We start from the raw sequence: 25,332 nt of genomic DNA on the forward strand, positions 1-25,332 counted from the left end.
AAATGCGAGTAAGTAGATAGTAAATTGTTCTAAGTGTAGGAAACGTTATGTTCTTGTATAATTTAATCGTAGATCGTAAAAACTGAATTATTTTAAGGAAAAACAATCGAAGGGTTCTGAAGTTCAAAGGCGTTCGTTTTCAACAAAGTATAATATTAACAAATTTCGGGAACAAAATTATCGTTAGATATAATTGAAGTCGTTTTGTTCGTTTAATATCGATAAATATTTTGGACTTTATGATATTACAGCTGGTGCCGAAACGAATTCAACAACCTGCTACACCACGACCATACCTTTTTCGCATAATAGGGGCTCCGTTCGTCGGCTATTCATCGTCAGCGATATCAATGAACGTAGTTCGAAGAAATAGCGCCGTACTGAACGTATCGTATCTCGCGTCGCATCCGGTTGCTGCAGGGATATACAGGGTGTCCGAGATTTAAAGTATCAAACTTCGCCAGTATACGTATTCTATAGGCCTGAATTCGAAGAAAATGTTGCTCGAGCATACGCTGTTATACAAAATATGATTATGGCCAAATGTATGTTCAAATGTTATATAAGATTACGAAATCCGAAGGGTTAGCATTAGAAGGCTGCATGGTGGACCCTGTGCACCTTCGATATTATCAGCAATCGCGCGATCGGTGTGTCCAAATGTACAACTGTTAAACTTTCTCGCTGTATTCTATGGGTCTGGATAAGAAAAAAGATAATGTTGCGCGAAACATAGGTTGCTTAAAATTTAATTCAGGCAACTGTATAGCAACACGCCGCAACAAAGCTATAAGACACTCCTAAATTTCTGGGAAATATAGTTTTGTTGCGGTGTGTTCTCTCATTCAGCCCCATAGAAGAAATAAAACTGAGAAAGTTTATCGGTTGTAAATATGGAAACGCTGATCGCGCGATTGCTGATAATGTCGAACACACACGGGATCCACACCGACGAATTCTAAGTTCGTGTGTCGCGCATATAATAGGCCCCTGTGAACGACGAGACGCGACTCGAGTTCTGATAAACGAAACATACAGATCTTTGCCGTTCGTATTCCGCCTGCAGAAAGAATTACGGTTCACAGTCGATCAACATTATCTGCGGTATGTAGTGTCTCTAAAATTGATAAGACGTTAATTTAATAAAACTGTAATTCTAAGTTATAAACATTAACATTTGTTAATTCGAAAGACAAGGCTCAGCATCTGGACTTTGTCGTTCTTAAAAAATTACCGTAAACTCTCCCTGATTAGCGGTCAGATTGCGTAGACGATTTAATTCGTTATTCAACAATTGTAAAAACGAGACGAATTAGGGAGCGCGAATTAGGGAGAAATTACTGTACATACAGGCAACAGGGTACGGTTGCAGCACTTCCCGGGTCCTAGAAGTAAAATTTCTTTGTTCCAGGTGTTCGACGATGACGTGGATTCGAGACAGCTTGTTGTTCTCGTTGCTGATGATACAATTTGTGTCATCGCGTCTGATCAGTTTTGAGAAAAATACAGACGCGGACACGGACAAAATTCCTCCGATCGATGGTATGTCCGTCTGTTCTGAAAACGATGTTATAGATATCTCAAATTGGAATCTTCGATCGATTCCGCCCCGCATGATTAGAAGCGAGGTGATTAAAGCCGTTAATCTGCAGAACAACGAATTGAGGGATATACCCGGCAGCATTTTCGACGGCCTTCCGAATATCAAGTGCCTAAATTTGGCGAGGAATTATATTTCAGTGGACGACTTGATGTTGCGCAATTACACTTCAACAAGCTTGGAGACCTTGATTCTGGATCGTCAGACCTATCGATACAGGAATAGTATGGAGAGATACGGGCACTATAGTGATATCACCAGCGACTACAATGATAACATGGATCCCATCGATGAAAGTTTCTCAATCGACCTTTCGTTTCCTCGACTAACTACGCTAAGAATGGCATACAACGACATCAGGATATTCAAAACGAAACTACCAGCAACGCTACGACACTTGCATTTAGAAGGAAATCGAATTACACATTTTGTAATATCTGGCGATGACGATCTGCAGTCTCTGTACTTGGACCACAATACAAATTTGGAACAAATCGAAGTACATTCTCCGAACATCGCAATTGCGTCGTTTAAGGGCTGTTCTATGTTTTCGTATAAAATGCTCACTTTCTTCGACAGAGATCGCTCTGCTTTGAAAATACTCGACGCGTCTGACAATAATTTCGACGACGTAAGCGACGTTCTGCTACAGAGGGCGAACAATCTCGAGGTTTTGATTTTGTGTGGCAATAAAATTACGCAGACGCCGGACTTGCACGATCTGCCGCAACTACGCGGGTTGCACTTGAGCCACAATCAGATATCAAGCGTCGGGGACATGCGGTCGGATTCCTTGACGTTGTTGAGCCTTCGAGACAATAATATCGTCGAGATCGCCGAAACCTCGTTCCAGAAGCTTCGGGCGCTCGAGACGCTCGATTTGTCGATAAACAAGCTGGAATACCTGCCCGAGGGCTGGGCGAACGGTTTGAACCAACTGAAAATGTTGAATTTGACCTCGAACCGGTTCGCGAGCCTCGGGAACACAAGATTGACGGCGGACTTCGGCAATTTGATGAATCTGTACCTGGAAGAAAACCCGTTAACGAAGATCACGGATCAGGAGTTTCATTCGATTCCGGCGACTACCACGGTCCATCTGTTTAACATTTCAACTGTTTGAACTACGGTAATGTCTCTCTAAACGACGCTCGGATTGTCCACGAAAATGGACAATTTAGGGAGAGTAGATACGATTATTCGGGCCTTGCGGTTCCATATTTATAGTCACGAATTGCCAACAGCTATGAAAATAAGTAATATAATCGCATCTCCCTCTTCACAAATTGTTCATTTTTCCGCATAATCTGAGCGTCAATTACGGAGACATTTCTGTATTGGTACCATTATTGGAACTACAGTAATGTCTCTCTAATTGATGCTCGTATTGCCTACAAAAATGGACAATTTCAAGAGAAGAGAGACGATTATTCGAGCCTTGCGGTTCCATTTTTATAGTCACGAATTGTCAACAACTATAAAAACGAGCCGCAAGGCTCGAATAATGATATCTCCTCTTACCAAATTGTCCATTTTTCTGCACGATCCGAGCGTCAGTTAGGGAAATATTACTGTATATTGGAACTGTTTGGACTATCAAAGCATTGACAAATTTTTACTCTTAGGTATTTTGAAACATTGTAAAATCTTTATGTTTAACCGTTAATAAAAATGCATTTAGTACTCGATCAAGTAAGTACTAAATGTTTAAAAGAAACGGAGTTATGGTCGCCAGTTTCATTGTTCCTTTCCACTCTACATTCCGCTTCGTCAGCATCAGTTTTCTCTCTCTCTCTCTCTCTCTCTCTCTCTCTCTCTCTGTTGAATCGTTCCCCGATTTTCATCTTCATCCAGCTGCTCTTTCATATCTTTGGTAGCGGCAGCCTCGTTGGTCATTATTTTTCGTTAATAACAAGCCTTGCAACTCCTTTTCCAGAATTGTCCATTTTTGTGGACAATCCGAGCGTCGATTAGGGAGACATTACTATATGTGGCAACGTTGCAAGTCTTTCGTCGCAGAGATAACCTTTCGAATCTAATCTGTGAGGTGTCGCCGTTCCTCTCTACCAAGGAACATTGCTGCGAGCAGATTCATCCGACGTATAACGGAACTTTCGTTTAACGTCACAATCGACGAAGCTTCCGTCTACCGACGGCTGTAGTTTCGAATTTTGTTCGTGACGCACGGGGACCGTTGAGTGGATAATTTCGATTTTTAGCAACGATCGGTGCATTCGCGAACAGTTAAATCTCGCGCGTTCCTCAGAAATACGTACAGTGACTCGCATTGATATTCGGACACGATATTGTTGGAAGAATTATCGCTCCTTTTTTATTGTTTATGATAAGCAAAGGAAAAAGTTACTTAGAACGACCTCGGCTACCCCACATTTCCGTATTGCGAGACATTTTTGGGACACCCTGTGTAGAGGAGCGTGGGATCCCGAAAATCGATCTACAGCGTGTCCCAGAATTATGGTATTTCCGGGAAACGAGGAGTTCCTGAGGTGATTCGAAGCAACTTTTTCCTTTACAAGAATGTCTTCCGAGGCATCGTTCACGAATTATTAACGAAAAACGCCGACCAATGAGAGGCGAGCTCGGATGGCGCGAGACGGCCCAGCCAACGAGCGCGCGCAGCCCAGTTCCGCTGATTGGCCCGGCCGCCTTGCGCCAGTTGATCTCGCATCCCATTGGTCAAGCGTTTTTCTTTAATAACTCGTGAACGATGCCTCGGAGAAAATTTGTTTAAAGGAAAAAATTACTTCGAATCGTCTCAGGAACTCCTCGTTTCCCCGGAAATACCATAATTGTGGGACACCTTTACAATGTTAGCATATCGAAGGCACGTGCCCGATCTCGATGGCCTTGAAATACGTTGCAGAAAGCACGCAGAGAAAGAAATTAGGTGGCTCGGACGATAATTGAAAATAAAACCACGCGTATCTCACTTTTTTCTTTTTTTTTTTAAACCACAGCAACCTGTTACAAATAACCAAGTTGAATGAAACGGAAAAATTGTGCGAACTCAACCGCGACGACGGGAACAAGAAATCTGAAACCGCGGCCACGTTCGAGAGAACGAAACACGTTTCCGAATCCTGGGATTGCAAGAAAAATTCCCGAACATTCTCGGGAATCCCGAGGAGTTTTAACACTTTATCGACCGCTAGCCTATTTATCGGCTTTTCGATTGCCAATGTTTATCGATCGCTAGCCTATTAATCGGCTTTTCGATTGCCAATGCTTATCGACCGATAGCCTGTTAATCGACTTTTAGCTATCGACGGTTTTCGCTTCTTTACTGTTTTGTTAGTAGCTGACCTCCTGTATGCTGACCTCCCCATATCCTTATGAATTATAATTATAATAATTATTATTATTTATTATTATTTTTAAAGGAATAAGCACAACACAATGAATAGCGAAAATTTAGCCGGTACTGGGAGCAAATGCGCGCGCGACTAAGCCAGTCCTTACTGAGTGGCAGCCTCAACCACGACCGGACGATAAAGTGTTAAGATCCCGTCCCGATCCCGAAAAATCGCGCTCCCCTAAAAGTATGATAACTTCCCGTCGAAACGGCGGAACCGCGAGAAATTGTCGCAGGTTAAATTCGGTTTTGGCTGCGAAAATAAGAAAACGAAGAAACGCGAGAACAGAGAGTTTGGTGTCGGCGCTTGGTGCGACGTTCGAGCGACCGCTTGGCCAATTTTCTTCGTTTCCTCTCCGTGCTCCGGCAGCGAGCATTTTTTTTCGCAGTGGAACATTTCGTACTAGATACGCTGACAAGCGATCCCGATGCCTCTGTAAACTCGAGCCCGAAAGAGATAGTCTTCCTGGAACGATGCTCGATCTCAGCAACTATTTCAGTTCTGTGCCAGCGCGATCGGCGCCCCGGCCCGCATTCGTCTAATCGGACACGAACATTCGTCTAATCGCCGTTATGTCAAGGATCGTTCGCCGATCGCCGAAACCGAAGAAAATCCTTCGAATCTATCGAACTGCGAGATTCGCGAGCGCGAAGCGAAATGCTGCGTCGATGCGAAAAGTTCAATTTTTCACTACAGAGAACTCGGCGAGCTGGATGTCTCTGGTAACCCGTTGCGACGGCTTATCAAATATAATAAAAAATATTTATTAAAATTTGTTGTGTTATATATAAAAAATAATATATATAATATTATATAAAATACAGGGTGCCCTAAAAATGCCTCGCAATCCGAAAGTGGCGGGTTCCTTGGGTCATTTGAAGCAACTTTTGCCTTTACAAAAATTTTCTCCTAGGCACCGTTAACGAGTTATCAACGAAAAACAGTGACCAATGAGAGGCGAGCTCGGCTGGCGCGAGACGACCGAGCCAATGAGCGGAACCGGACTTCGCGCGCTGGTTGGCTGGGCCGCCTCGCGTCAGCCGTACTCGATTCTTATTGGTCGCTGTTGTAAAGGAAAAAGTTGCTTCAAATGATCCGAGCAACTCGCCATTTCCGGATTGCGAGACATGTTTGGGACACTCTGTATAATAAAACAACCGTCGAATATAATAACGCTTTCGCCGAGGTTCCCTTCGTCGAGGAGCCTTCGTCGAGGCTCCTTGGAACAGCGTTCACGGCCCTGGAACATACCGGCGTTAAATTTCCTTGGAATTATCGCTACTCTATAAAGAGTCCCCGTCGGGGCGGCCGCAGGACAGAAGGTGCTGAGTCGTTCGAAGGTTCCGGTGCGAAACGAGGTGTGAGAATCCGCGAAGAATCTATAGGCAACGACGCTGCGTTCTCCAAGCCGATTCGAGCCGTAAGTGTATTTCTGGAAGTCGCGAACGCCTTCGGATGCTTGCCGACAGAACGAAACGTTTTCTTCGATTAAATCGATTCGTCGAATCGAAACTCTACAAATTCGAGAAGCAACCAACCAACTTTCGCCGAGTCGGCCATCGACGAACAGTTATTTCTCCCTAATTCGCGTCCGGATTTTTCTTCTTTTTTCTATTCAACGATCGGTGCTTCACGATTTGTACGATGGACGTTTCGTTAAATTCATTTAACGCGTGGTTCGTAACACGTGGGTGACAGCCCCGTCGAGATGCCACCGCAAGATCGTTCTTCGCGCTTCGTTACTCGACCATTTCCGTGCGCGATCCGAGCGCGAATTAGGGAGAAATTACTTTACCCTGATTTCTCCTACGGCTTTGGTGTTCTTATTTAAATCCGGCCAATTCCATCTTAAAGCGGACACTTTCGGCTTTAATTTCAGCTACCTAAGCCAGATTAGAAATCTGCCACCACGATGGCGCGACTCGAAATCAGCTGGGAAGTAACCTCCGGAAAACTGAAATGGTTTCGCGACGAAGCGCGATTCTCCGGCTTTTCAACCGTTCGAGTCCCGAGCAGCGCGATCGCGTCGTTGAGATTTTACGTCGAGAAAACCCAGCACATTTCGAACATTGTGGACAACCGACGGCGCGTTACCGATTGTCGAAGCGCGCCTCAGATTTACCGAAGAATAGGTAGAATAATACTATAACAATGCGATAATACGTTACAAAATACAAATTTTTCATTCATTATTATCGCGCCGCTCGGCGTTTCTCGACGTAAAATAAAACAAGCGCTGTCGCGCTGCTCGGGTTTTTTCGTGCTCGTTCGTAGAAAGCGCGGTTGCGCTGTTTGGGATTCTTCGACGGTGTTTTTTCAGTACCCCCTGGGACTCGAACGGTTGATCCGAGATCCGGAATGTTGAGAAAATTTCGACGGAACTCGTTGTTCGACCGGTCTCATTGTACGTTCCAGATGAAAATCGACCGCCGTTGGAAACTATCGGCCGCGTGGCTGCTGTTCGCGCTGCGATTGGCAACTGGATACGTGGAACCCGGGAATACTTACATATTGTACAATGAGTCGAATCAGCCACCTATATCGAAGCCAAAGACTCCAGTAGTGCCAGTAAATGGCTGCTTCGATCGCGGCGAGGTGGAGCTGCGGTTGTCGCGGACAGGTCTGTCTTCGATCGGCGAGGGTGTGGTGAAGAGCAACAAGGTGGTGAAGCTGCACCTGGACGACAACGGGATCACCGAGGTGGCCAGCTGTGCTTTCGACTTGGTGCCCAACCTGCGGCTGCTGAACCTGTCGTTGAACAACATCAGCATCCCGCTGCTGCTGCGCATCGGCCCGCACAAGGAGCTGAGGCAGCTGATAGTGGACCACAACAAGCGCCGGGACGAGAAGAACTCGGCGTTGGATGAGGTCGTTCATAGTTTGCCGCTGCTGGAGGAGTTGTCCCTGAGGTCGGATGGTATTACTCGGTTCGGGGTCGATCTGAAGAAGTTCGCCCCCCTTCTGGTCCGGCTGAGCCTGTCCAAGAACAAGATCGAATCGGTCGCTTTTCTGAAGAACGCGCCCAAGACGCTGAACATCGTCGACCTGGGCGACAACGCGATCTCGACGATCGAGAAGGGTTACCTGAGCAACACCGTTGAGCTGGTCGTCGCCGGGAACAAGATCGAGGAGCTGTGCGCCAACAGCTGCGGCACCTCCTCGCTGTCCATCGGAGGGATGACCCATCTGCAGACGCTGAACGCGTCGCGCAACCTCATCGGGAACGTCGCCGGCGACGCTTTCGTCGACTCGTTCAATCTGAAGACCCTGGATCTGTCCGCGAACAAGATCGAGACCCTCGACGAAGCTCTCTGGCTAGGGTTGGCGAATCTCGAGGGGCTGATCGCGGCCAGGAACCATCTGACCACCGTCCCGAACGTCTGCCAGCTACAAAAATTGAAGATCCTCGACCTCCGCGGCAACCTGATCGAGGCCGTGACCAAAGACAGCTTCTGCAAGCAGCCTATGAGACTCGAGACCATCGACCTGGCCGAGAACAAGATCAAGATCGTCGACGACAAACCGTTCGGCTTCATGACCGCCCTCCACACCCTCGAGCTGTCCGGCAACCAGATCGTCACCATCCCCAAGAACCTGATCAACCAAGCCAGATCCCTGCGCCGGCTGTTGTTGAAGAACAACTTCATCCACTACCTGGAGAAGCTTTCGACGGAACGTTCGCACAGTTTGCAGGAACTCCACCTGCAGGACAACCCGCTGTTCGTCATCAACGTGTCCTGGATCAACCACGATCTACCCAATCTCGCGATCTATCTCAAGGACCACATGTGCGAGTGCGGAAATCTCGTAGCCAAGGACGAGGACGAGGACGAGGACGAGGACGAGCCCGAAGACACCGACAGATTTTGAAAATGCGATATCGGAGAAACGGTCGAATTCTTGCTATTAACAAAGCTAGGTAGGCGGGCGACTTTTCAGATTTTGGAAATGCGATATCGGAGAAACGGTCGAATTCTTTCTATTAGCAAAGCTAGGTAGGCGGGCGACTTTTCACAGATTTTGGAAATGCGATATCGGAGAAATCATCAGTCATCGTCTAGTAGACTAGTCCTGCTACCGTTTCAAAAAAATTCAAGTCATCTGGTCCGGTTTTAAAAATGTTATTGCGTTTGAAAAGTTGTACGCGGTTCGATTCGTTTAAATAATTGAAAGAATAGTACGTTTCTTCCAAATAAATGCCCATCGTCAACGGCAACTTGTTATTTTCCATAAAAATCCGCGATCTAGGTTATGTCGTTTCGAACGTTCGAACGCGTCGCGACGATCGAGAACAATGATGTATTCCCTTTTCGTATGTTCCAGGACAACGTGGACGAAAGCGCAACGTAACTCGCGATACTAACGCATTATCACGCTTCAAACGAACTACTAACGGCTGTTACGTAGCTTGAATACCGGCGATTTGTATGAAAAGGCATTACCGAAATAAATGTTCCTGTTTATGGAGTAAACGTTGTGAAATGTTTCTGCAAGTTCCGCTTTAACCTCGAACGTTTAATCGACTCGGCCTCGCGAAAGTTATACGTAGATTCATCGATTCTCTGATCAGCTTTTGAGAAATCGGCTGGTCGACGAGTTGGAGCAATTCGAGTTTGTTTCACGCGTAGCTTAAATTTTTTTCTGAAAATAAACTTCCACTGGAATTTCGTGAAAATCGGCTCGCGTAACTTGACCGAGCAACGCTGTCAGCTAATATGCCGTTCGTCGGGCGTGCGTGTCTTGTTTCATGGCCGATCGAGGCGCTAATATTCCCCTTTTTTGCCCTGGAGGTCTTAGGGTTCGATTTCTCTCTCCTGCATTTATTAATTAGCCAACTAAAATCTCACCGACGATTTCCATGAGAACTTTCTCTCTCTCTCTCTCTCTTGCTCTCTTTTGCTCTCTCTCTCTCGCGCTCTCTTACTCTCTTCTGCTCTCTCTCCCGCGCTCTCTCGATCTCTTCTGCTCTCTCTCTCTTGCTCTCTTGCTCTCTCTTCCTCACTCTCACTCGCTCTCTCTCTCTCTCTCTCTCTCTTAGGAAGGAATATGTGTTATTAGAAATAATTACGGTGTCTCTTCACTTGGCTTAAGCTCTCGCACCCGGATAGTAATAGATATCTATAAATTATGCGATTATTATCTAAATATTACATTCCATATTCGAATTTCCCTCCTATCGCCATTCGCCGGATGGAACGTACAGTAAGGTAGCGCTGTTGCAGCTATGTTCGCGTGGTCACGCACTCACCGCCGCGCCGTCGTAAACGCTCTCATGGTTTTGCTATACTTTCGATAGCGCACGAGATCATTTTGAGCTTGGGATACCGCCGAACAGGATTAGCAAAAATAAAGGGAACAGTGAAAGTAAAGCGAAACGCAAGTGTAAATGTTTGCGAATCTTGTTCCATCGGTGTTCAAACGATGCGCTTGGAACAGATCTACAAGTTCTCCGTCTCTGTGCGCCGAAACAGCAACAGGTAACCGTTATCGCAATACAAATTTCCCTTTTAATCCTCATATATCTCGAATTAGCTTACTTTCTTTCCGCTGTTATATTTCTTCGTGAAACAGAAATCTTCTGTTTTCACTTAGGACCTTAGGAAATATGAATTTGAAGGCGGCGGTTAATCGGTTGTGCGTCGAGTAAAGCGCGTTTTACCAAAACATACGACGAAAGAGAACTGCAGCGTATCGAAGAGAGAGCGTACAGTTGGAACAAAGAGTCGAGGTTATGTCAGGTTGCTCGTTATCGATTTCTCAAATCAGAAAATCCCTACACAATGGCGCGTCCGATGATTCTTCGTTGAAACGTGAATTAGAAAGATCCTTTCGAGTAAAGGAAGTCGAGTAAAATAAAGTTGCATGGAAAATCTGATTATATTTATGGTAACAACGGAGAATCGTTCGCGGAAACTATGCTTTCGGGCGTTTTCATCGCGCGATAGGTTATGAGCGTGGAGACGACGAAACAACACAGCTATTCTGTCGTTGGTACACAGTTACACGCATGAAAAACCATGTTCTCCGTCTATGGGGAACGCGATAAATTCAACAGCGTTTTCATTTTATTCGTATATGTATCGAAAAATCATTGCTAGAGAAATTAATCGGTTGATCGAATTCAGTTTCAGAATTTCGATTACGCGATGGTAATTCGACTTTGCATAAAAACGTGTAAGGTAGTCGGTAGCAGTCTGTCTATGAATAACTGTAATTAATAAAACGATCGTGGCAGGAAGAGCGACGATCGGATAAGGTTAGGTTTTTATAATTTCTCCGTCGGAGCGACGATCGGATAAGATTAGGTTTATAATTTCTCTGCCAGAGCGACGTTTTTATTTGATCCGTAGTGCTCAATGAAATCCTTTCGATTAGGCTGTGTAGTCGATTAAATGGACTATCGACGCTGGATCACGTTAAAATATCCCTAGACGGGAAAGTCCCTGTTTCTGCAGGCTGAACAGCGTCCAGTATCGGGGATTCCCCGACTCGTTTCGCGACTGCGTAGCCATTTAGAAGAATCTCACCTGTTTGCAGCTAGATGGCGTTACGTTGGCTGTTTTCAAACTGTCAATATCAACTGTTTTAAATCGCTTCGGATCCATAAGCCATTTACATATGTACGTATATAGGCGCGTATAAACCTTTCCAAAATTAACTAACACTGTCTGTTATAAAAATTTCGAAGGATCACAGCATTTTCTATATCTAAATAGGAATTTTAATTATTATTTTAATTATTTTAATTATTCGAGAGCCGCTAGGCTCACAATAATCGTATCTCCTCTTCCCAAATTGTCCATTTGTCCGGTTGTCGCAATTTTTCCTACGGCTCCGTAATTTATCACCTAGTCCGTAGAATGTTTTCCCAAGCTTCCCAATTCTTTTCCCGGGCCGTACTATTTTTTATTCGACGCTCTTTGCTTTGTCGCAGACTCTAAAACGACGGTCCAGGTTCTGCTATTTTAATAGCAATAATTATCTCGATAATTTGTTGCGGGGGATGAAATTTTGTTCGCAGGTCTCCCAAATCTTTGGAAGGTCGTACGATTTCTTTTCACAAGTCCTTTAACTCCGCGGCAGAACTTCGATATTTCTCGCGAATCCAATAAGTTTCTCGCGAGAATTAAAACTGCTCGTTTTTATAGCTTTCGATTGTCGACAATTATAAAAACGAGGCGCGAGGTTCGAATAATCGTGTCTTCTCTTCCCAAATTGTCCGTTGTTTGTAAGCATCCTATAATAAATTTTCCGCAATTGACGCTCAGATTATACGGTAATGTCTCTCTGATCGACGCTCGGATTGTCCACGAAAATGAACAATTTCGGAAGGGGAGATACGATTAATTCGATCCTTGCGGTTCATTTTTATAGTCACGAATTGTCAACAACTATAAAAACGAGCCGCAAGGCTCGAACAATCGTATCTCCTGTTCCGAAATTGTCCATTTTTGTGGACAATCCGAGCGTCGATTAGAGAGACATTACTGTACTTACCTGTCGCGACTGTTGTCGAATCTCAGGTGCGCTCGTTCGAAAAACAAACCGCAACAGAACGGGATCGTCGAATATCACGGTAGAAAACGTGCTCGACGTCGCACCGTACAACTTGGCTAGTTAGACCGAACTGTACTATACTAACTGGACACTCCAGTCGACGTTCGCCGAGGATGTCGCCCGTCCCCGTTCCCGTTCTCGCTCTCGATCCGAAAGATACTTTTAATGATCTTGCCGGCGAGTTGCCATCGGGATCGTACGGTTCCGGGACTAACGAGATCGATCCGATCGACGATCCCACCGGGTTCGCGATTCCTAATAACGAGACTCCTCGAAGAGCACGGCCCTGACGGGATCGTTGTTCCAACTTCCAACCGACGCTGGACTGCGCGAGGAGGTCGCGTTCCTTTCGTCCACGTATACATGGTGTCCCAAGAATGTCTCGCAATCCGAGAATGGAAGGTTCCCGAGGTAATTTGATGTAAGTTTGTCCTTGGCGAAAATGCGATCCGCGGCTTTGTTTACGAGTTATTAACGAAAAAGAGTGACCAATGAGAGGCGAGATATGCTGGCGCAAGGCGACCGAGCCTTGAAGAATATTATCAATAACCTTGACATAACCTTGATATGTTAAGGTTATATGATAATAATATCTTCACTGTACACCTTGCTTAAAAATTTCACATGTTACACACGAGGTGTCATGCACACTAGAAAACTAAAACGGCCGTCACGGTTAAATTACTTACTATTTCGGGTCCGAAATCTTAGTAAATATTCTTTAGACGTTCTAAAGTAAAGGTGAACAGCGTTTTTTCTTAAAAATATCACTGTTACGTAGTAAAAAAAAAGTCCGGAAAGTTCTCGCTTCGTGATTTGTTCAATACTCGCGGCTCGAGTCCGTCCCGACCATGTGCCAAAGCCTCGTGCTGCGGGCTCTGGAACTTCGCGCCGTCACCTCTCATTGGTCAGTGTTTTCCGTTAATAACTCGTAAACAAAGCCGCGGATCGCATTTTCGCAAAGGAAAAAGTTGCTTCGAATGACCTCGGCTACCCCTCATTTTCGACTGTTAAAATAATTGTGGAACACCCTGTATATATAATAAAAAGATTCGGATCATCTTAATTTTTTATTAGTAAAATTTGCGTTTGCTTTTCCATAAATCGATATATCTCTGTGTGCCGTTTAAAAAGAAATATTAGGAGTTTCAAGTCGAAAGTGCATTAGTTTAGAAATTACGAATTTTGTTTCGAGGAAATTGCGGGCTATCTGAGACGAAACACACGTTTCTTCGACAACTCGATGCCGAAATCCTGCTCGAACGGAGCAATCGTTTCCATCGTCGTTCCCTGGTTCGCGAGTGGACGCGTTCGAGTGGCCAACACACGGAGGAGGAGACCCCGCGAGTGCGAAGGGTCAAGGTACCATTCGCATGCCGCCGCGAACAAGGCTGTCTTTTTCCCCCGAGGTACACTCCGTAGCTAGAGGCGCATTAGGGGCGCATTAGCGCGTCAGACGGATCGGCATCGGCCCACCGGAAGCCGGGGTCAGCAAAAACGAAAGGAGCGTGTTCCGCTGTTGGGAGAGCCGTTCGCGCGACGGGGCGCCGCAACGGAGCGCCCTTTTCGTCCGGTCGAGGCTCGCCCCCTGAGAGAGCGATCCTCTGTTTTCCCGCGGCAATCCGTTTCCGCGGTGAAGCGAGAACTATTATTTTTTGTTTTCGAGCAGAGCGCGCGGCGCCGAACAGAACCTTGAAACTGGATCCGACAACTTCTCTTTTCGCGCGAGAGAAAGCCAGGGTCGGAAAGTTCGCGCGGAGGGCTCCAGGGAGGCTTCTTCCGGTGCCGCTTTTCTTCGAGCCGGCAATAAGCAATAGCTCCGTGCTTCGGCTCGCGATACGGATCGATCCGACTAGGATCGAAGATCGTTTTTCCTGCAATTAGTTTTCTGCAGATATTTTTTAGTTCGCTCCGTCGCACAGTGGTACAAAAGCCTGAAATCATGGCCAAAATCCCAAAAATCGAAGTTGTCGTCGAGGAGTTTTTCACTTACGGATCGGTTAGTTCAACGATGCGTCCGTGCGGCGGGAAAAACGAAATGACCCATACTTTCGAACCCGAACGACAATTGCGCTTCGAATTTCGAGTTTGTCGGGCAGTCGTTGCTCGCGAGCGCGACCGTCGGTACGAAGCGGATAGTTTCGAGCGCGTATCTTTTTGTGGAAATGTTTTCTTTCGATCGTGTCAAATGGACATCGTTCCCGGTGATAAGTACGACATTTTGTACCGCTAACGTCTCGCGAATCGTTAACTGTTACGTTGGTAAATCGATAAATCGTAGATTCAAATTATAAGAGCGAACGGAACGCGTTTACCGTAAAGTTATAGTCGAAACTTTTGCGGCTTACGAGGGCCTGCCTTCGAACTTACCGGAGCCATAGTTCACAGTTTCGTCTAGCTGCGCTTAAAAGATTGGCCGCACCGCGTTGCACGTTTTTCGGTTGCAACCATTTTTGCGAGTCAACGTACGGGAAACTGTCTCGCGAGAGTATCCAAGACGGAACAACTTTCTACGAATCGTGCCAAATTGCTTGCATCGTTTCGAGATGTTGGAAAAAACGCTTTATCAGGCAACACGAGTCGACGCGAACAATGACGCGACACGAGCCGTGAAAAAATTATTTTCTGCCTCGAGATGCAAACGGAGGAACCGCACACCGGACGGAACAAAGATTGTTCTCAAAATTTGAAAAATGGCTGGCAGAATCGGTAGTTTTTCGAGCGCTCTCCGCCCACGTTGGCGTTAAAATCAGAAATTTCAGCGGCCGTCCTTCGTTCAACAAAATTCTATGTCGCGTTACGAGTCGTTTCGAGCGGCCACGAGATCGATTACGAAAAATTCAAAACGTACGCTCTCGATACGGCAAGAATACCTAACAAAATTTCATCTTCAACCTTTCGGCTACCGTAGGCCGATAAAACACAGCTTCGCGTATCATTCTTTCAACAACTCATCGGCCATATTTGATCCGCCATTTTGTATTTGGAATCTTGAAATTCAGACTCGCGAGTCTGCGACCACGAACACCCTTGCATACAAATTTTCAAATAAATCCGTCGCTGATTTCTTATTTCGACCATGATCTCGAGCTTTTATACCCCTGCTTGCCGTTCGAACGGTGGCAAACAAATGCCGCAAGAAAAAGGTGTGCGGAGTGCTCGGCGAATGGGCAGGACGGCAAGAAGAGCCCAAAGGAAGAGCGACCCGCGGGGGAGAAGGTGGTCTTCGGCAGGAGAAGCGAAAGCAGCAGTCGAAGGATATGCCGCGTTGGATCTAGTCGGGGTGACCGGAGTACCTCGCGCGAGAGAGACTCGGAGAAGAGGGGGCTGCGCGCGCGAGAGAGCGAGAGAGAGCGAGAGAGAGAGAGAGAGAGAGAGGAGTGGGAGTGGTGGCGTCGGTGTAGTAGGAAGAGGGTGGACGAGTAGTCGCGAACGCATGCGCTCGCTCGCACGTTGGAAGGGGTGCTCTTTCGGCGGGAGAAAGACGGAGACAACGAGTGCCGGCCGCGGAGGGTGTCGTAGGGGTTGCTAGACGAAGATCCGTCTAGAGAGAGAGAGAGAGAGAGAGAGAGAGAGAGAGAGAGAGAGGGAGAGGGAGAGAGCAAAGAAGAAGCGAGACCGCGAGAGGGATCGTCGCTAGACCGATAAAGACGCGAGCCGAGGCCGTGGAGCTAAACGGAGCTGGATTGAGCTGAACGGTAGTAGACCAAGAGAGAGAAAGAGAGAGAGAGAGGGGGGGAGGTGCCAGCGGGAGGAGGACAGAGCAGGCAAGGTCTGCCTTGTTTAGCCAGCTCGAGAGAGACTCCGACTCCGACTCCGACTCCGGTCTGTCTCCCACCCGGCAGCTCTCCTCTTGCTCGCTCGCGTTCTCTCTCTCCTACTCTCCTATGCTTCAGTGTTCGTTCGAACACGGCCCGGTACGGTTCTGTCGCCCCGGTGCGAGGCAAGGATCCTCTTCGTGATGGGAGCTCGCTGCTGCCGCGGTGGTGTCGGCGGCTGCCCCCGATAGCCGATCGCCTAGACGGTAGACGGTAGACAGCCAGTAGTGCCACGCCGATGTCGCTGGCCTCGACAGGGTGACACGCGCTCGTTCGTTCGTCCGTTCGCTCGTTCGCTCGCCGGTGTTCCTTTTCATGGTAGTGTTGTCTTCGGGATCGTCGTCGGGTGAGAGAAGAACACCTTATCCTCTGTAAACGTGCGTCGAGAACACCGAGTAAACCGTGTGTGCCGAGAGAGCGACAGAGAGAGAGAGAGAGAGAGAGAGAGAGAGAGAGAGAGAAAGAGAGAGAGAGAGAGAGAGAGAGAAAGTGCGTGCGCCGGGGTGGTTCGTAGAGGTGCGACAGTCGATGGGGAAGAAGCGGTGCCGCTGAAGGAGGATCCGCGAAGGAGCAGCAAGGCAAGCCCGCGATTCGGCTCGGCGCCGGCGAACGAGTGAGAAAAATGTCCCGCAACTACACGGTCCGTTGCGAGCCCGGGCTGGTCGTGCCGCTGTGGAGCCCGGTGGAGAATCTGTATCTGTCGGACGTGATAATCCGCGGCTCGGTGTACTTTCTGCTGCTGTTGTACCTGTTCATCGGCGTGTCGATCATCAGCGACCGGTTCATGGCGGCGATCGAGGTGATCACGTCGAAGGAGAAGGAGCTGGTGGTGCGTCGGCAGGGCAAGGAGCCGCAGATCGTGGTGGTCCGGGTGTGGAACGAGACGGTGGCGAACCTGACGCTGATGGCGCTCGGCAGCAGCGCGCCCGAGATCCTGCTGTCGATCATCGAGATCTGGGCGAAGAACTTCCAGGCGGGCGAGCTCGGGCCCGGCACCATCGTCGGCTCGGCCGCCTACAACCTGTTCGTGATCATCTCGCTGTGCGTGTTCGTGATCCCGAACGGCGAGACCCGGAAGATCAAGCATCTGCGGGTGTTCTTCGTCACCGCGACCTGGAGCATCTTCGCCTACGTTTGGCTCTATCTGATCTTAGCCGTGTCCAGCCCCGGCGTTCTCGAGGTTTGGGAGGGCGTGCTGACCTTCTCGTTCTTCCCGGCGACCGTGCTGACCGCCTACGTGGCCGACAGACGGCTGCTGATCTACAAGTACCTGCACAAGGGCTACCGGATGAACAAGCGGGGCGTGATCGTGCAGGCGGAGGCCGGCGACTCCGACGGCGGGGTGGAGCTCGAGATCAAGCCGCAGCAGGACGGTTTCCACAACATGATGGACGGCGACACGGCCGAGGCGAAGGAGTTCGAGCAGACACGCCGCGACTACATCAAGACCCTGAGGGCGTTGCGCAAGAAGTTCCCGACGCAGCCGCTCGAGCAGCTCGAGGTGATGGCCCACGAGGAGGTGCTCGGTAAGGGCCCGAAGAGCAGGGCGTTCTACAGGGTCCAGGCGACCAGGAAGATGGTCGGTGCCGGGAATCTCAGCAAGAAGATCAGCGAGCGGGCCCAGAGCGATCTCAGCGAGGTGAAGGCCGAGCTGCAGCGGCAGGAGGCCGAGAGCGTCGACATCGATAACGTGAACGCCATGAGAATCTTCTTCGAGCCGGGACACTACACCGTCATGGAGAACGTCGGCACTTTCGAGGTAGGCGTCACCAGGCTCGGCGGCGATCTGTCCAAGCCCTGCTCCGTCGACTATTGCACCGAGGACGGCTCCGCCGAGGCCGGCTCCGACTACATCAGCGCCAAGGGCACCCTCACCTTCGACCCCGGCGAGACCAAGAAGACCATCAAGCTGTCCGTCATCGACGACGAGCTCTTCGAAGAGGACGAACACTTCTACGTCAGGTGAGTGATCGTCGTCTTGACCGCTTCGCGCGCCTCGGCGACCGGAGACGAGGTTCGTCTGCGCGATTCGCAGGATTCGCAATTTTCTCTTCGTCGCCTCTAGTCCCTTCTTCGTCGCGGCCACCTTTTCTCTATCTATTAACCCTTAGCACTCCGAACCATTCTGGACGTTGGCTAGCAGCTACTCGGCGCCACTTTTCGGCAGAAACGGGCATTTACAGACCCTCGTATTATTTGGTATGGTTTTGGAACTAGCTAACATATTATAATGATATTGGACTTGTATGAATTTGGCTGAAATCGAGAAATTTGCAAAAAAATAAATAATTTATTTTTTATAATTTTCTTATTCTTTGTTTTATAATTTTCTTTTGTCGTTGTAATCGCTATCTATGCGAACTCTTTCTCTCGTCGCCTTGTTGCTTGGACGATATCACTGACGCTGCTACCGAAACGATAGACTGACTGTAGAAGAAAACCTACAGTTAGTCTTTCTAACATATCTGTATAAACGTCTATCTGAAGCTCATCTTCGCTGCTACTTGTGTCATGAGACTCGTTCGTGTTTGAACGCTTTGCCATTGCTCTAATAAAAAATATGAATAAGTACATAGGTTGAAAATTTCTAATTGTTATTACCAGCTCGCAAGATTATATTTACCAAAAAAACTTTTACCAAACAATTTATTTACCAAGAGAAGAATCACTTTCCCGATTTTCTCACTCGTTAGATCTGTCTATACCGCTCGACGCTTCGACCCAGACCGAGTTCAGCTTTGAAAATCTTTTCCTCCAGATTTTACGATTATAAATCTCACTGTACAGTGCGTGCTATGTTCGCATACCGATCTTTCTTCTACGAACTTGCCTCATCGCTCTTTTCAAGTGGCGCCTTCGAAGTGCTCGGACCGTCGTGAGCACGCCTCCCGCGTTCTCGTCGAAACCCGCCGACATTTCTTGTATATATCTTAGTAATTTTACTATATTTTCATTTGATTTCTTGCGCCATTTCAAGAGAAAACTTCAGGGAAACATGCGTGTCTGAAAAAAGTTGCGCTGAAATAACTCAATTCCCCGTAATCGCTAACAAACTTGAATGTCCCACGAGAGGGGACATCCGAGTGATATGCTAGAATTACGATGTCCCACGAGAGGGGACAGCGGAGTGCAAAGGGTTAATCTTCCGTTCGCGATCCAATGAAAAGATACGGTTACCGAACTGCTACCGAAACACCGAACGTTCACCTCCCTCCAAAAGTGTCACGACACTCGTAGAAAATTCGATGAATTTGAAAAATTAACGGGACATTCTTTTATCAATTTTTTTCAATTTCTTTCGAACTCGATTTAATCGAAACTGTAACGTATACTTTTAATAAATGTAACGTCAATTTTACAAAAGAGAATTACAGTGTCTCTTTTCGGCGATACGTCCGCCGCGATTTTAATCGTTTCTTGGAACAATTTTTGTCGGTTCGTTTTATTGGTTCGTCTATTATTTATTGGTTCCCATTCGATCGTTCCACGTGCAGTAAATTCTCTCCAATTGACGTTAAGATCGCGCAGAAAAATGGACAATTCGGGAAGAAGCGGCACGATTATTCGAGCCTCGCGGCTCGTTTCTATAGTTATTGTCAATCGAGCCGCGCGGCTCGAACGATCGTGTCTCCTATTCCCGAATTGTCCGTTTCTGTTCACGCGTCGAGTGACAATTGGAGGAGAATTTACTGTTATTTCGAGCACGCGTCGGGAAACGAGGAGTTACGAAACGAATTGGGCGCACGCGTTTTCGATGGACGGAACGCGCTCGATGGGAAAGCTGAATCGTACAAGTGAGACGCGCGCTCGTAACTTAACCCTTTGCGCTCGAGTGGTGACTCCGCTAAAAAATGTGATATCGCGTTCCAAAATAATTCCTTGCATCAAGAATATTTAGATTTGAGAAAATTGTTAAAAGTATAACCGTTGTATAAGTCGCAGGGCTCAATTCCACGCGCATAAAATGCGCTCTGTCGTATAAAAACAGAGGCAGCGTAAGTCGGAAAAATGATTTTAGATTTACGGTTTAAAATGGCTTCGAGTGGAAAGTGTTGATACGCGCTTTCGACGATACGATGCCACGAAACTCGCAGACGTTGCTTAAACCGAACGAAAAAAAACTGCAATTTATATCAGATAAGAAGGTGTTGTAATACCTTTTTTTGAAGGGGGGGGGGGGAGTATGTATTTGCGCGAGAAGCGATTTTTAACCCTTAGCGCTCCACGCGTTTCTCGAGTACAACAATGTCTCCCTAACCGACGCTCAGATTGTCCATAAAAATGGACAATTTCGGAAGAGTAGATACTATTGCTCGGTCGCGCTGTGCCCGGCCAGCCCGAGCAATCGAATGCCGCGGAAGCGAAGTCGAAGAGTCGCTCGAGGGAGCGCCTGTTTAGTTTCCGGGCAGCAGTCGGAACTCCGCGTTTCGGTTGGATCAACAAAAGTGGCTTCCGTTCGAAATTTTCCGAGACGATCCTTCCCCCTCCGCGCTTCCGTTAACTCTCCGTGCCAACAAGCTTCTCATCCCGGGAAAGCTCGGAACCGTCTAATTGCGACGGAGCGAGCTATCGGATCTGCCCGATTCGCCGGCAAACTTCGCCAGACGCCGCGCCGCCAAACTCAAACGAAGCGCCGCGAACTAGCCTAACCGGGTGTGTACGATGATGATCGGCCCGTCGGCTCGGCTAGGGGAAGGGTTCGATCTTCGAGCCCGTGATCGTTTCCGCAACGCAATCGTTAATTAAATTATCCGTTATTATAATATATATATTAATATATAAATATATTATTATAATAAATATTATAATAAATATATTATTATATATATATTATATTATCCGTTAAATTATTCGTTAATTAAAATATCCGTAGAAAACGATTGTAAAACTTCTCGAAAATGCGTCCAACCAGCTGGAGAAATTCGGGTTAAATTCGACTGACTAAATCGTCGAACGGGTTCGTTCGACGCGCGATAAATCGAACGCGAAAAAATCGTAAATCGAGTTTCGAAGGAGAGAGAGAGAGAAAGAGAGAGACTTTCGAACCCGCCGCGCTTTTATTCGCGGAAATGATCGTTGAACTTCCGCGGAAACGTTTGAACTTGCAAAGTCGAATTTTTCCGCGGCAGGTGAAAAAGTTTCGAGGGGCTTCGAGCTCGAACGCGAGTCCAAGAGCGCCTCGTTGTCGGGGGATTTCCGTGTTTTTCGGGGAATCGTGTAATAGAGGCCCGAACGCAGAGGATTTTTTTTAGAAAATCGGGGAAGTCGATTTTCTCGAAGTTCGAAACCGGAATAAGCTCTCGCGGTAACTCGATTTTGCGGCGTCATCGTTGCGTAGCCGATGCTGCAATCGCTCGACCACGATATTCCCTCGGCAGGAAGGGTTCTCCGTGTGCCAGAGCCGGCTGGGCAAGCCCGAGTGCCAAATTCGATTCGGTGACCGCCCCCGGGGACGCTGACCGACGCTCGCCGACCCTCGCCGACGCTGACCGGCACGTGCCGACCCTCGCCGGCGCTCGCCGATGCTCGCCGACTCTGACCGGCACGCGCCGATGCTCGCCGACGCTCGCCGACGCTCGCCGACGTTCACCGATGCTCGCCGACTCTGACCGGCACGCGCTGACCCTCGCCGACGCTGACCGGCACGCGCCGATTTCCTACGATACTCTGCGCGATCGTTCGGTAGACCGACTCGTTCCTCTCGTCCGGCTCCAGCGTTTGCCAAAGCTGCCAGCCGCCTTGTCGAAACGTCGTCGAAAATTGTTATCGCCTCCTCGCTCTGAATTAATTCTCCGGGGAGAAAGGACGATGGTCGTCGAGTCGCTCGAGAAACATTAGAAACAAACACGCGGTTTATCTTGTCCGTGATACTTTTAAGAAGCTCACTTCGTCTTCTTTCGCGCATTCGACGACGGTTAACGGGAAAATTGTTTTCGCTTTAGGGAAGATATTACAGTTAAGTTAACCCCTGTAGAAAATTGGGTGGCTGCAACGCGATTTCGTTTTAATGCGCTCAGGGATTTCGAGAACCCTATGGCGGAACGCCGCGCCGTTTCGCACGCAAGAAAGTCTCGCCTGCTTTTCGACGATGCGATCGATTCGCTCTACCGACTTTAGATCATTTCCATCCGAAAGTCTATCGACTGTGTAATCGACCAAATCGAATCCGCGAGCCGGAACAACTCTATGGAAAGGCTGCGTCGAAGACAAAGTTTGCCGTTGCACCGTCGCGGCAGTCGAGTTAATAAACCGAAATCGCTGGCGCGACGAACGACCGCGGCGATAAAATCAAAATGAAACTTCGCGAAGTACGTATTAAAGCAATTGCATCGTACAATGCGATCGGCGGCTGCCGTTAACCCCTAGGCTACCGGGGGCGCCTATGGCCGCCTTAGAATTTTGCGTTTGCGACACTGAGAGCGCCTTTTTAGGCGCAGAGGGTGTCCGTAGGCGCCCTGAGAATTTGATCGATATTTACATATTTCGATAGATCTTATCGAAAGTTTTACGTTAATATTAAATTTTGTGATATTTATAGCAATTTGGTTCAATATTATATATAATTTTAATATTTTGTAATATTTATAGCAATTCTAATTTTATAGCAATATAATTTTGTAGTATTTATAGCAATTTGGTTCAATATTATATACAATTTTAATATTTTGTAATATCTATGGCAATTCTAATTTTATAGCAATATAATTTTGTAGTATTTATAGCAATTTGGTTCAATATTACTGTCTGTTCGTAGACAGAGCGCGCGATTCGACGGTGCAGCGAGCGAATTGACCGGCATTGTCGCGGCAAGTGTGCTTCTCCGCTCAACAGCTCCACCGATCGTCGCGCAAACGCTTCCGAACGATCCTCTCTTCATTTTTTTTTTATTTATCTCCGCTTCGAGCAAGCAGATATCGTTCTTCCCGACCTCGACCGATTTCTCTCCGCCTCTCTCTCTCTCTCTTCTCTTCTCCCCCTCTCTTCCCCCTTTCTCACCCCCTTTCTGCCTTTGTGAAGCAGCGTTTTTCGCAAGGGTCCAATCCATTTCGCGAAACAATGAAACATATCGCGGTCTCCTTTCTCTCCGTCACCGTTTTCTCATCGGCCTCTCGGTCGCTTTTCGCTTCTCGCTCTTCTCATCTCGCATTTCGCGTTTCACTTTTATTTTTACGCGCGTTCCAATTGCCGGCCGACCCGGCCGCGTTTCAAGGTCCGACGTCATCGACGGAAACGACGCGTTCCCGGAACGATGCCAGCCGCCGCGTTCGCGCGAATCTCCGCGATATCTCGCCGCGAGGACGCCGCGAGAAACGATTCGCAGCGGCACGCGGAGACGCTTGAGCGACCGAGGTCGCTCTTCCCCAACGCGAAGGTGCGCCGTCGATACGACGCGAGCCTCGAACGCGTATTTTTTAAACGTTCATATATATAGAGGGTGTCCCGAAAATGTTTCGTAATCCGGAAATGGGAGGTTCCCGAGGTCGTTCGAAGCAACTTTTTCCTTTGCGAAAACTTTCTCCGAGGCTTCGTTTACAAGTTATCAACGAAAAACACCGACCAATAAGAGGCGAGCTCGGCTGGCGCGCGGCGGCCCAGCCAACGAGCGCGCGGAGCCCGGTTCCGTCCATTGGCTCGGCCGTCTCGCGCCAAACGATCTCGCCTCCGATTGGTCACTGTTTTTCGTCGATAACTCGTAAACGAAGCCGCGGATCGCATTTTCGCTAAGGAAAAAGTTGCTTCGAATCGCCTCAGGAATCCCCTGCTTTCGGACTGCGAGACATTTTTGAGACACTCTGTACTTTTGACTCGACAATGTTCTAGCTGCTCTCGAGACGATTTCGACAATTTCATAAGCTTAGACCTTGAAACGACGTTAAAATAATTTAGGAAAGCGAATTCCCAGACCGCTCTGCATCGTCGTAGGCTGTTTTGAGCCTGTCGCGTCGCGTCGCATCGACGAATCGTCGACACGGAACAGAGCGATCCAATAGAGAGAGTGAGAGAGAGAGAGAGAGAGAGAGAGAGAGAGAGAGAGAGTTCGACATAAATCTTTCTCGGTAATTATCGGCGTCGGTATCGCCTTGGCATCCTCGATTCCCATTGACGGAAGAGGCCGACCCAGTTCCGCGGCGCAAACAGGAAGCGGATTCGACTCGAACCGGACCAAGGACCCCGAGGCTCCTGAGGGCCGCCGCGGCGCGGCGTTCGCCGTTTAACCGGCTCGCTGCGATAATAAATTGATAATCGTCGGGGAGAGGTTGTCTCTCAATTAGCTTGGGCCGGATGACGGCGAGCCGAGCCGCGCCGCGCCGCGCCGCGCGCAATTTCATTACCGAACAAACTCGTCGTTCAAAGGGACATGCCACTTATTCGCGGCTCCGTCGACGCCGAACGACTACGGCGACTACGGCGACCCAGCGACGAGCGACGCGCCAGCGTCAGGGACACGCCAATTGCCGTAGATTGATCATCCATCGAGCGCGTTCGATCCCAATCGAGAAACACGGACCCGATCGCGAGCTCGAAACGAACGTTTATTCCCCTCGCGATCTAATCCGATCCGCCGTTTCGGAGAATCCGGCTGCCGGACGCCGCGGCCTTCTCGGTTGCGCCGTTTTAAACCGTTATCTGACAATGTCCTATGTCTCGGACACCTTCAAATCTATCTTTTCTTTTGAAAAGTGCGATTTTTAGAAAAAATGCTGGCATTGAAATGATGAGGATATATCGCTTGCTCCATGAAAGTACAGTATAATGTCTCCCTAATTGATGCTCAGATTGTGCGGAAAAATGGACAATTTTGGAAGAGGAGATACGATTATTCGAGCCTTGCGGCTCGTTTTTATAATTCTGGACAATTTATAACAATAAAAATAAACCGCGAGGCTCGAATAATCGTATCTCGTCTTTCCAAATTGTCCATTTTTGTTTACAAACTGGGCGTCGATTAGATAAAAATGTTCAGTAAAACGAGTCAGCCGAC

At 48.0% G+C, this 25,332-nt stretch overlaps 2 protein-coding genes across 2 annotated transcripts in view; both read left to right on the forward strand.

Annotated features, from left to right (window-relative positions):
• The first annotated feature begins 953 nt into the window (after window positions 1–953).
• LOC117221428 (uncharacterized) lies at window positions 954–9,446 on the forward strand. The gene is made up of 4 exons (XM_076527749.1): window positions 954–1,104; window positions 1,412–2,720; window positions 6,056–6,394; window positions 7,390–9,446. The coding sequence occupies exons 2-4, from the start codon at window positions 1,422–1,424 to the stop codon at window positions 8,842–8,844; spliced, it is 3,093 nt and encodes a 1,030-aa protein (XP_076383864.1). The 5' UTR covers window positions 954–1,104; window positions 1,412–1,421; the 3' UTR covers window positions 8,845–9,446.
• A 6,883-nt stretch (window positions 9,447–16,329) lies between these two features.
• The window catches only part of Calx (sodium/calcium exchanger 3), a 182,691-nt gene continuing 173,688 nt past the window's right edge, over window positions 16,330–25,332 (forward strand). The window contains exon 1 of the mRNA XM_076527693.1: window positions 16,330–18,311. Coding sequence (XP_076383808.1) covers window positions 16,972–18,311 — 1,340 coding nt within the window. The 5' untranslated portion in view covers window positions 16,330–16,971. The remainder of the gene's footprint in view (window positions 18,312–25,332) is intronic.

The sequence above is a fragment of the Megalopta genalis genome, unplaced genomic scaffold (assembly GCF_051020955.1).
Source record: "Megalopta genalis isolate 19385.01 unplaced genomic scaffold, iyMegGena1_principal scaffold0037, whole genome shotgun sequence".
NCBI classification, from domain to species: Eukaryota; Metazoa; Arthropoda; class Insecta; order Hymenoptera; family Halictidae; genus Megalopta; species Megalopta genalis.